Raw genomic sequence first — 13263 nt, 5'->3', positions numbered from 1 at the left:
TTAAACATGTCTGTTCCTGTGGATCTTGGGCACCCTATACTACCGGGCCCTATAGTAGTAATGTGCAGTGGGCCAAATGCTACTTGAAGTTTCATTAGACGGGAGACAGTAATAGTTAACTGTTCATCCTTGCAGGTCAATGCACTGCTGCCAGTTAGCAATAATTAAGCATTCCTATCATTCTGTGATGACAGCAGCAACAAGGCTCCGTCAGATTGTGCTTGCGGTCACTGAATTGATGTAGCTTATTTCTTCAAGCACCTGGCTTCTTGTCCTTGTTGTTACCTATTTCCCACTCCTCTCTCATTAGTATGGCTGACAGAGAAGGAGGGGAGGGTCCTCCCATCTCTTGCCAAATTACAGAGCGAAGGACACTGAACAATGAGCACACATCTGTATCCATACATCACTGTGTCATCCCTTCCTGTGCCCATGGCAGGGGGAGGAAAGGTGCAGCACCCTGTAATCATAATGATCCCGGACTGCTCACCACCTATCAATCAGGTGTAATGCTGCTACTGCACCTCTGTCCGTCCCTCACCATCTACCGGTAGCCAGATATTGACATTGACAGGCTGTTATTTCTTGAGCATCATAAACGTGTTGCTCTGATACTGTGGACACAGCAAATAACAGACTTTTCCCTTATGTAAAGTGAATTTCAAAGAGGGGAATATCATAATTTATTTATATAGCGCCACTAATGCCGCAGCGCTGTACAGACAACTTACCCACATCAGTCCCTGCCCCATTGGAGCTTACAGTCTAAATTGTAGTCAAGTGATGTGCACCGTTCAATAGCAACCTTTATCAGATCAGTGTACCCTACACCCATTGTATTATATTTAGTAACAATATATTCCAGAGTGCTGTACCTAAGGGGATAGACACAAAACAGACGATAGGTGTTGAGGGCCGTAAGAGCTAACAATCACACATATTGTCTTCTATCCCAGTGAAGTACAGCTTCTGATAGCACATGTTCTTCCAATAATCCCTTCATTCAATGCACCAAGACATGAGTAATGAATGTGTGGTGGTCGAGTACTGATGGTAAATCCTTCCCTTACCTTGTCCTCCAGACACGAGTCAGGTTCTTTTCTGTTCGGATATCTGGTGGTCAGGAGATAAATACTTCAATGAAAGGGACAAGGATTGGTCAAACAACTTGGGTTTATTGAGAATGCGGTAAGGATAGTTTCGGTAAGACACCGCGCCACTGACCCCTTCAGCTCAATAGTAATGACAAAATAATGCGTCTGATCAGCATAGAGCACAATAGCATTTAACATATAACATACACCTGGTGAGTATAAGGCACAATAGCGATCACATCTTCAATGCACATTGTCTAATAAGGCACATTTGTAATCACAGTTACTACTTTCAAGTTAACAATATCTGACTGGTGATGATGCAAGAACCATCAATAATAACCCATCAAGACTCTTACGGTCACTACCGCGCCCACTAGAGGGCTCCTTCTTATTCAGGTGTTTGGGGTACTGTGCTTTTCCCCCTGGGTTAACTTGAATCGCAGCGGTACCGCTAACACTGAATGTCACACCTTCAATATCAATAAATCAACTCTTAGGTAAATCACATAACATTAACATCATCTAAAACATTTGGTGCACCAATATTATCCCCGGTAACGTTACCATATTTTACACTCAGTCCTGCGCTGACCTGTGCACAGGAATTTGGTAGTGTTCCAATGTCCTGCAGAGGTTTCCATCAAGGGTTAAGTATTATAGTAGAAAGCAGGGCTGTTGCTCAGTTCAGCCACAAGATGGCGCTGTTCTGTCAACAGTCAATTAATCTCTATCAGCACACACAGGATATAGCTGAAACGACAGTCTTAATTGTTCCCTGCAGCCTGTGTAAGGTATGATCTGGGGGAAAAGCTCCCAAGAAGGGAACAGTAGCTTTCCTTGTACAAGAATGCAATGTTAGTTTTGGATAGATTCATCACTCTTCCCTCTGACACTGGGGTGTGTGCAGTACACTGCAGGCTAGGGTTTTACCTTGTGAGGGTTCTGTTAGTGGAGACTGTCTTTGGCGCCCCGTGTGTCCCCAGCTGTTCTCTGTCCGCTTTGCTGGCAATGTCACCAGTTCTGGCAGCAGCTTATCTTCTCTCTGTTCGGCTGCACCTCAGCCCCCCTTGTTCCTTCTACCATGCTGCTCTCTCTTCCTCCTCCTTCCTGCACATCCTCTTCCTGTTACTCCCCCAGCCAATCAGGGCCTTCATCCTCCTCCTGTCAATCACTCCTGGGCACAAGTTTTTAGGAGCACAATTAACCCCTTGTAGCCCTGCATTTTAACAGCACTGATGCACTCCTCTGTGCTGTTCAACTGGGCTTTGGGGCACCAGAAATGCAGAGTAGCAAGACCCTTGTAGATGTCACTTTTTAAAATATTTGCCAGCATCAGGTATGTAGCAGAATCCTCTATATTACTGTTTGTGAGGCTTGTGCTGAACGCAAATAAAAGTGAGCAAGAGCCAACCAAAAACAGGTTCAGGCAGAAATGTACATATGTGTGTGTGGCGACAGAATGTACAGTATGGGCCTCATTCATTAAGCCACATGAAACTTATGTAAATTGCAGCACGTAAATGGCGCATATGCACATTCATATTCAGGAGCTGCTCTGTAGGTAAGTCTTTGTTTTGAATACAGGTCTAGGTACGCTCCGCATTGACGGACAATATACTGCAGGATACGTCATATATATGTGAAATAAAAAGTCCCAAAAGGACGTACAGAGAAAAACAGTATTCAATGATTGTTACCTGTTAATAATACTGTAGTTATTAATGAAAAAATAAATAAATAATTTTTTTCTTCACTCCAATATATTTATCATGATGTTATTAATGTCTACTGTACATAAAATTCATTTTTACAATTGCTCCTGATTGGAAACACATGTTTTAGCATGCAGACGCAATTGTCATCACTATCAGCACTTACACCAGACCTGTAGCTGGCACAAGCGATACAACAGAAACACATGTATCTTTCAGATGGTGAAAGCTTGAATCGGACGCTGCTGTGTGCGTTCGAGCTTGGCACACCCTTACTGTATATTGACTACGTGCATACGCCCAGTCCCCTCCCCGTACCGCCCCTGAAATCGTAGGCTGCCATAAGGGTACTTTGCACTCAAAGATGAATTTGATTTTGCTGTGTAAACTGGTGTATAATCCAGCTCTGGGCATGCGCAGAGCGATATTACGTCAATTACAGCAGATATCGGCATTTATGTTCCTTATCGAATCAAGCCCTATATGTGTATGTATGATAGTCACAATATATATGTGTATGTATGGAGGTCAAAACGTGTGTGTGTGTTAATCAGAATGCATGCACATGTCTGTATGTGGGTGACAATGCATAGGCTTGCATATGTCAGTTAGAAAACATGTATGTGCGTGTGTGTATATGGATAAGAATGCATTTCTGTGTACGTCCATACAAATGCATGTGTGTATTGGAATTCCGACGTGTGTATGTAGTTCAGAATGTCTGCATACAGGGATTAGAATGCGTATGTATTTATGAGGTTCGGAATAAGTATGTATGGGGATTGGCATGCGTGTACATGTATGTGTATGCATCAGAATGCAGGCATGTATGTATGTATGTATGTATGTATGTATGTATGTGTATCAGAGTGTGTGTGTGTGTGTGTGTGTGTGTGTGTGTGTGTACAACTATTGGAATGTGTGTATATGTGGATCATAATGCATTTAAGGGAAATTGAATAATATCCAGATTGCTGTAAATACCCACTGCAAAGTTATATGTAATTATCTATCCACAGATCGTTATCTGTGTAAAATAGTTTATCTTCATGTATCAAGCTGGTTAATTTTTACTGCGCAACAAACATAGAATTACATGAAAACACATTATAATATTCTAGTAACTGCTTAAGCACTTTGTACATTTCAACTCTTTAAACTTCAGCTTACTTGCTAGTACATATATACAGCGGGTGAAATAAGCATTGAACACATCAACATTTTTCTCAGTAATTATATATTTAATGTGGCTATTGTAATGAAATTTACACTAAATGTCAGCAACAACCCTTGCAATCCACACATGCAAAGAAATCAAACCATAGATGTCCATAAATTAAGTTTTGTGTAATAGTGTGAAATGACACATGGAAAAGGTATTGAACACCTGAAGAAAGGGAGGTGCAAAAAGGCATGGAAAGCCAAGACACCAGCTGAAATCTATCAGTAATTATAAAATAATCATGCCAGCTGGTTCAGCCACAACTGATGGCCTATAAAAAGGTGTCTCATTCCGAAGGTGTCACACAAAAAACATCTCATGATGGGCAAAAACAAAGAGCTCTCTCAAGACCTTCGCTACCTTATTGTTGCAAAACATACAGATGGCATTGGTTACATAAGGATCTCTAAACTGCTGAATGTTCCAGTGAGCACTGTTGGGGCCATAGTCTGGAAGTGGAAAGAACATCATTTCACCATAAACCGGCCAGGACCAGGTGCACCACGCAAAATTTCTGACAGAGGAGTGAAGAAAATTATCAGAAGAGTTGTCCAAGAACCAAGGACCACTTGTAAACAACTTCAGAAAGACCTGGAATTAGCAGGTACAATTGTTTCAAAGAAAACTATAAGTAATGGACTCAACCGCTATGGCTTGTATGCACACTCACCACGCAAGACTCCTTTGCTGAAGAAAAAATGTTGAAGCTTGTTTAAAGTTCGGACAAGCCTGTGAAATACTGGGAGAATATAGTGTGGTCAGATGAGAGCAAAATTGAACCCTTTGGATGCCATAATACACACCATGTTTGGAGGATGGGCAACATGCCTACAATGGGCATGTGAGCGCCACATGTGCTCACATGCCCATAGTATGCGCTTTCGGCGGTGGACAAGGGTCAGCATGAGCACTGTGACCAGTCTGCAGCTATGTAGACCCATATGCAGCAAGCTGCAATGCACTGTGTGTTCTGACACCTATCACAGCCAGCATTAACTTTTTCAGCAATTTGTGCTACAGTAGCTCTTCTGTGGGATTGGACCAGATGGGCTAGCTTTCGCTCCCCACATGCTTCAATGAGCCTTGGGCACCCATGACCCTGTCAACGGCTCACTGGTTGTCCTTCCTTGGACCATTTTTGGTAGGTCCTAACCACTGCATATCGAGAACACCCCACAAGACCTGACGTTTTGGAGATGCTCTGACCCAGTTGTCTAGCCATCACAATTTAGCCTTTGACAAAGTCACTGAGATCCTTACGCTTGCCCATTTTCTTGCTTCCAACACATCAACTTCAAGAACTGAGTGATCACTTGCTGCTTAGTATACCCCACCTATTGACAGGTGATAATGTAATGAGATTCAATGTTATTCACTTTACTTGTCAGTGGTTTTAATGTTGTCACTGGTGTGTGTGTGTGTGTGTGTGTATAATCAGAACATATACATGTATGAGCATGGAGTCAAGAAGTGTGTACATGTATGGAGCATGCATGTGTCTGTATGTGGGTTACAATGCCTGGGTTTGTCTATGTGGGACACAATGCATGACTGTTTCTGAGTCCACATGTGTGTGTATGTTGTGCAATGCTGATAGTTGTGGCATCACACAAGGAGGGGGGGGTGGCAAATCACTTCTATAAGCCCCACCTTTGTCTCTCTCTCTCTCTCTCTCTCTCTATATATGTGTGTGTGTAATGGGGTCAAAATATGTGGATCAGTATACATGTCTGTGCACGTGGGTCACAATGTATACCTTAATGGGTAAAAGTATGTGGACACTCTTTCTAATTAGTGCTTTGGCCATTTTAGTCACACCCATTGCTAACAGGTACATACAATCAGACACACAGCCCTGCAGTCTCCATTGCGAAACAGCAGTAGCTCAGTTACTTCCGTCCACTAACGTACTAACATCCCCTGTCATAGGATGTTACCTTTCCAACAAGTCAATTTGTCAAATTTCTACCCTGCAAGAATTGTTCCAGTCAACTCTAAGTGTTGCTATTGTGATGTGGAAACGTCTAGGAGCAACAACAGTTCAGTTGAAAAGTGAAAGGCCACACAAGAACGGGACCAATCTCGGTTGCAACACTCACTACCGAGTTCCAAACTGTCTCTGGAGGCACAAGAACTGTTCGTCGGGTGCTTCACTGACTGGGTTTCTGAGCAGCCACACACAAGCCTCAGGTCACATACACAATGGCAAATCTTGACTGGTGCAGTGTAATGCACACCACCCTTGGACTATGGAGCAGTGGAAAAGCATTCTCTGGAATAACTAGCCATCTTTCACCGTCTGGACAGTCCGATGGATTAAACTGGGTTTGGAGGATGCTAGAAGAACGCTTCCTACCCGAATGAGTACTGACAACAATATAATTTGGTGGAGTAGGAGTAATAGTCTGGGGCTGCTTTTCATGGTTTGGCCTGGGCCCCTTAGTTCCAGTGGAAAATCTTAATGTTAACGCATTATGGTAACGTTTTGGGGAACGCCTTTTTATGGTTCAGCATGACAATGCCCCAGTGCACAAAAAAAGATCCATCAAAAAATGGTTTCTAGAGTTTGGTGTGGAAGAACCTTACTGGCCTGCACAAAAGCCCTGACCTCAACCCCATCGAACACCTTTGGGATTAATTGGAACGCCAACGGCAAGCCAGGGCTTATTGCCCAACCTCACTAATGCTCTTGTGGTTACATTGATGCAAATTCCCACAGCAATGTTCCAAATCTAGTGGAAACCAATCAGAGAAGAGTGAGGGCTGTTACAGCAGCAAAGGAGGGACCAACCCCATATTAATGTCTATGGTTTTGGAATGAGATGTTCAACAAGAACACATGGATGTGATGCTTGGGTATCCACATACTATTGCTCATGTAGTGTATGTTGGACACGTGTGTAAGGTTTACTTACATAGCACCATCAGTGTACAAAGCTCCTTATGCATGTGTGAGTATGTGGCTCAGAATTCCTATGTGTGTGTTTATGGGTGACAATTCATGATCATAATTAATTGGTATTTATGAAATATATGAAAATGTTTGCGTGTAAATACCCACCATATAGCTATATGTAACTAGCACAGCTATGTAATTACCACAGTTACCTGCCTAACACAGTTTATGCTCATGTGCCAAGCTGGTCCATTATCACTGTGCAAGAAATATGGAATTACATAAAAACACATCATTATATTCTAGTAACTACATAAGCACTTTGTACATTTCAACACTTTAAAGTTCAATTTATCAATGGGCAACTCCTGGGTCACTTATGCTAGAACTCAATCAATATGGTATAAATAGGTGAAAATTATACAGTTTACTTAATGGGAACATATTAAAACTGTAATATATTTGCTTTATCGCCATCTTGTCATGCTATAATAATGCTGACCACCCACCCACTTTACTCATCTTTAGTATTATTTTTTTATTGATTTATATTTTAAACACGTTTACACAGTCTAATTTTACCAGCTTTATGTAAGCCTCTATGAAGTGGTAAGTAACAGAAAGTGGTGGTGTTAGGTACCTGACCATGTTATATAAGTTATTCCTGGGTAACAGATTGGCTGTTGATGAGGGTTGAGCTTAGTTGTCACTTAATTAGGGGTGTACTATCCGTTTAACATTTAAGAAATCCCATCCAAGAAGTGGAATAGAAAAGAGCATCAAAACAAAACCATAAAAGTACAGTATTAAATGCTATTCTATTTTTTCAACTGAAATATGTTTAATCACACAAAATAAGTACAGGTGTACAGTTTTGTACCAGTGTACTTTAAAGTCCAACTAAAGCAAAAATGAACATAAAAAGCATACACATAAGTGTGCAAAAGTTCCCATACGCTAAGATCCTATATGTAGTTACAAATTAGCTTTACTCAATTCTGGAACTTATATATACATGTTTTTCGATGGTATCATTATTATATATAAAACAACTTACATTTTAGAATATGATAATCTGACTGTATATGTATTGTCTATATCCATAGATGGTAAGCTGAGAGTAGGGCCCTCTTACCTCTCTGTCTGTCTGTATTACCCACTATTGTTTTATTACTGTTTTTGTTCCCAATTGTAAAGCGCTACGGAATTAGCTAGCGCTATATAAATCAATGTTGACAACGATGATGATCTATAAATGCCAATGGACAGAAATGATGAAAGATACAATTTACTAGAGAGCACATAACTAGTGAGTGTGAGCTATTCATGGTTAGGAAGAATCAATGTTAGAGAGAACCAGCATTTCTATTTGTTATCTCCATGATATAATGTCATGCAATGGCGGTTCCGGTTTTTCTTAAGGTCACAATAAGGACACATCGTGACTGTCTGGTACTCAGTTGAACAGCACTGTACTGTACCATTGGTACACTGTACGGACATCATCATGATTGATTGCCTGATTTATACCAAATAAGTACAATAGAACAGGTTTGGGTGTATAATGCAGCACTCCTCAGAAAATGTGTCGGCAGAATACTTCTACAATAACAATATTACACAACCCAGTGTACTCCGCTGTGAACATATATACATTTAATCTTCCAGCTTGTACCAGAAGAAAGATGAACCCAGACTGCAGAGCATTCCACACTTAGGCACATGAGTGAAGGTTGGACAGAGGCATTTTACTCCTTGATCTTGACATGTCATGGGTTTGCCAAGGGATTTAAATATGTCAACTCAGAGATGGAATTGAAACTAAATTTCAGAAAAAAACAGTGAACTATTGCCCACAACATCGTACTGGTTATAAATCCTCTAGTGAACCCCACGCTACCATGATAAAATATTTATTCTTGGATAACAGGCAGCAAATACAGATTCTATTTCATCTTTCCTTTCTTTGCTCCTTTCTTTTTCCCTTTCTCCTTCCCAGTCTGCTCCTCTCCACCAGTCATTGCTTTGCTCCTCTTCTTTCCAAGCGGTGTCTTGGAGTACCAGGTCTGTTATGGGGCACAAAAGGAAAGTTATGTTATACAGTCATTGAAACGTATTGTAATCAATACATTATCTCACTTACTAATATGGGGAGATGAGAATGAGTTTGTATGGGGCAATGACACAATTGTAAAGATAAATAAGAAGGATATAGAGAACACGTGACCTTTATGAGAAGTTATGATATGCTTCTAGACCCTCTGTAATGACAGCATAGTTTAGAAGACCAGAGTAGTTAGTTAGTTATTGCTTTGTATCTTTATTTTAATGCTGGATACACATGGCCATCTTTCTTCTCGAGTGACAGGATCACTTTCCAATTTGGCTATACATATAGATGACTTAATCTGCCAATATCCACCTGTGTGGCAATCAGGCCTCTGTGTGGTCTGTAGAAGATTGGCTGCACAGCCTGTTTGTCCAACTACGCCCTGACCTATTATTATTTCCCCTTCCTCGCTAGTTTTACAGACCATTTTGTTCCCTGCATACACCACATGCAGCGGCCCACATAAGCATAATTAAATCTTACACCCACAAATTACCCTGCATGTCCTCTTTCTCACCCTTCTCCTTTCTCATGGCTGCTGGCAATATCCCTTCTAAACCTGGTCACCGTGCTATCCTCAATATCTGCCCACACCAAAACTTTCCATCCACTTTATACTTCTAATGCCTCCAACCTTATCCACATATCTCTATTACCCTCCCTCCCCTTCTCATGTGCACTTTGGAACAAGATATCTCTTTGTAACAAACTCACATCCATCTGCAGCCTACTCATTTCAAAATCCCTCAATCTCCTTGCCAATACTTAGCTTACCTCCTCTGACACTACATCCCCTGCTGCTTTCTCTTACGGGGAACTCCCCCTCAGTTACATTCACAGACCTGGAAACAGACAAGGTGGTGGAGAAAGCATTCTGCTTTCTCCATACTGCACTTTCCAAGTCATATCCACAGATCCCTCCCGCTCTTTCTCTTCCTTTGCAATCTATATTAGTCTATTCTCTCCTCTCCACCTTCGTGCTGCTGTCATTTATTGCCCCCAGGTCCAGCTTCACAATTTCTTGACAACTTTGCTGCCTGGCTCACTTATTTCCTATCCTTTAACCTGCCTACTCTCGTACTAGGTGATTTGCACCTTCCCATTGACAAGCCCACTGTCTTTTCTTTCACTCACTTCCTCCTTTGGTCTCTCCCAGTAGACTTCACCTCTCACTGTCATGGACATTCACTTGGCCTTGTCTTCTCCCATTAATGCTCTACATCTAATTTCTCCAACTTGGCCTTCCCGCTTTCCAACTACAACCTCCTCTTCTTCAGCCTCACTTTACGTTATATCCACTCCTGATCAGGATGTCTCTTTCTACAACAAAACACTTATTTCAGTTGACAATGCAGCTCCAGCCACCACATATAGTCTCCAATGATTCAAACTTCAACTATGGCACACCATACTGACCCATTATCTGCAAAAGTTCTCCCACACTGCTAAGCACCATTGGAGTAAATCTTGCTCCTTTGCTTGCTTGCTTCCTCTACAATAAATTAATCTTGCAACTCTGCCCTTTCATTTGCCGAGCAAACATTCTTCGCTTCTGTAATATACACCCAGTCTTCTAATCCCTATCACCTCTTTGCCACCTTCAACTCACTTCTCTGCCCACCTGCACCTCCTCTCCCTTCCTCCCTCCCATTTTGCCACCAACATCAAAGACTAAATCAACACAATTCAACAAGATATTTCCTTGTATCAAACCCCACCCACCTTCTCCTACACTCCTCAATCCACACTCAGTTCATGCCCTCCAGTAACTGAAGATTAAGTCTGTGCACTCATCCCATCATCTCACCCAACAGCCTGTCTACTCTGTCCATTTTCCTTCCTCCTTTAAACATGTGTTCATCTCACCAATCCTAAAGACATAATTTCTTGACCTAATGCTCAGCATATCCAAAGCAGAGCTTATCATCTCTTCTCCTCCCAGAGTCACCACCTCCCCATAAATCTCCCTTTCTGTCAATAACCCCTCATTTTCATCTCTCCCAAGCCTGCTGCCTCAGTGTCACACTTGACTCGCCTTCTGATTTACTAACATGCCTGATAATGAACCAATTTTGATTTGATTATTATTGGACATCATGCTCTCTTTGGGTGTACACACGAGGATATATTAGGCTGCATGTTTGATCTTAATATGAACCAACTGGTCAATATTGCTGTGTACGTGGCCAGCTTAAGTTGCATAGTCTGTCTAATGTTATGATGTAAATACATTAAAGGGTTGTCCCATCCAGTTATCAGTTCCTGATGAATATGAAGTGGAGATGGTATCGGAGTGTGATGCTGGTGTTGCCATTATGCAAGATGTTCAGACCCTTTAAAATTGTTCCAGGAGACAATGACTGGATGATAAAATTTTCCAGGTGAACCTCACCTTTAATGACTGTATGTGCATTGAAACGTTCAGTGACGCATGCTATTGGATAGGGTTCAAAGTGTAAATTTAACTGCAGCTACAGGTATTTTAAAATTCTGGTATTAAATTAATTTACACATCAGTTAGGCTTATAGCACAAAAGTATGGCACACAACAAAGAAATAGGACTATGACCTATAATACACTGAGCACTGCTATTAGGTGTCCCTGTGGTATATTAAGTTGGTCCTGGATACTGCATTCAATATCATGACATGGGTAATCCTACTATATATTTTATTTTGTTATGTTTTTGTGTGGTGTTTCATATTCTGCTGAAAAAACCTTCTGAAGGCCCCATAAAACTGTGCACCATAGCAACATACTACAGAATCATGTATAAAGGAGAGCATATGAGTAATATATTAAATAGTAACCACATAGGAGTTCCAAGATGCTGACCTTGAAAGCCTCCTCCTCTTCTTTGTACACTGGCTCTTGCCTCGAGAGTGAACCTAGAAATTCTGAGGCAGCCAATGGTTTACGAGAAAGCTGCCTTATTCTCCTTTCATTCAGTACCATGTCCACTGCCTGTACCATGTGACCAGGGGTGAAGCCATCTGTGATCTTAGCCAAGGCACTAAAGTTCAGTGATATAGCATTATCGACGTGCTGCGAGATCAGCTTCTTCCACAAGACTGGAGAGACAAGATATAAGACAAATAGTATAAATTCAATGACACATTGAAGGAGTGGAGTCACTTTGGAAGGTGAACTCATGGGTTACATTAACGCATTACTCTGTATATATAAATCTCTCTATTATACACAGTTACACATAATTTGGGGCCACGTCTCACCTAGGCGGGCTGCGTAGTCTGGTCTAGGGACTAAAATGATCTTCTTGTATATTTTACAGAACGGTTTGACCTCTGCATCAAATGGCCGCTGACTGGTGCCCACAACAAGGATACGATCCTCTGGCTTTATGGATTTCAGGAGCTTCGGTAAATCCTTTTTCAGACGTTTGGGATCTAACTGTTAAAAACAAAGGGAAGGGAGACTGAGAATAAAATAAAGAAATAAAAACATGACTGACATGTTAGGTTATGCTGTACATGTAACAATGGCCTCATTATAGTATCGGTCCCTCATATGCATCTGAGGGTTTTAGGATCATTCCTTATAACGTTATTTCATCTGTATGGATATTTTAGTTGTGGTATTATATAAATGTTAGACACCAGGGGGCAGTAAATCAATGAAGCAGAACCAGCATTGTGCATTCAGTGGAAATGTATTCGGTAAACAGCTAGCTGGTCACTAGATAGATGGAATCAGCAGTATTGGTAATAGAATCTGAATTTATATAATGAATGCTAGTAATACAACGCAGTATATAGAATGAATATAAGTTGAAAACTACCACAGGCAGACCACATGTCAAATACTGGAACAAAAGCAAAAAATATCAGGCAGGGAGTATGATGATTATAATAGCTAACCTGTCACTACAAAACAATGTAAAGTTATAGACTTGGCAAAAAAAAACACCTCTACCCCTAAATAAATGGCAATTAATTCAGTGTCTGGTGCACATGGGCCTGATTCATTAAGGAATGTAAAGCATAAAAATAAGTAACTTTGAACCTTGGCAAAACCATGTTACAATACAAGGGATGCAAATGAGTTTATTACTTTGCACATAAGGAAAATATTGACTGTTTTTCATGTATGATGCAAAAACCTGATAGTTTTATTTTTACACTGACATTAAAAGTTGATCTAAATTTACCTTCCCCTCCAATACAACATGGTTTTGCCAATGTGGAAAGTTAGTCATATTTTTTTG

The 13263-nt window shown here is 41.0% G+C and overlaps 1 protein-coding gene across 2 annotated transcripts in view; it reads right to left on the bottom strand.

Moving 5' to 3' along the window:
* Nucleotides 1-6532: 6532 nt before the first annotated feature.
* Nucleotides 6533-13263, bottom strand: part of DRC11 (dynein regulatory complex subunit 11) — a 126192-nt gene continuing 119461 nt past the window's right edge. Inside the window, exons 17-19 of one of the 2 annotated variants that reach the window (XM_075180392.1) lie at nt 12272-12449; nt 11874-12109; nt 6533-8993 (exon numbers count right to left, since the gene is read on the bottom strand). In XM_075180392.1, the coding sequence (XP_075036493.1) occupies nt 8874-8993; nt 11874-12109; nt 12272-12449 (534 nt within the window). In that variant the 3' untranslated portion in view covers nt 6533-8873. The remainder of the gene's footprint in view (nt 8994-11873; nt 12110-12271; nt 12450-13263) is intronic. The other variant, XM_075180391.1, reaches the window with a different exon arrangement.

Source organism: Mixophyes fleayi, chromosome 7 (assembly GCF_038048845.1).
Source record: "Mixophyes fleayi isolate aMixFle1 chromosome 7, aMixFle1.hap1, whole genome shotgun sequence".
NCBI classification, from domain to species: Eukaryota; Metazoa; Chordata; class Amphibia; order Anura; family Limnodynastidae; genus Mixophyes; species Mixophyes fleayi.
The sequence above is the reverse complement of the archived record's forward strand: the minus strand, read 5'-3'. Positions and strand labels throughout refer to the sequence as shown.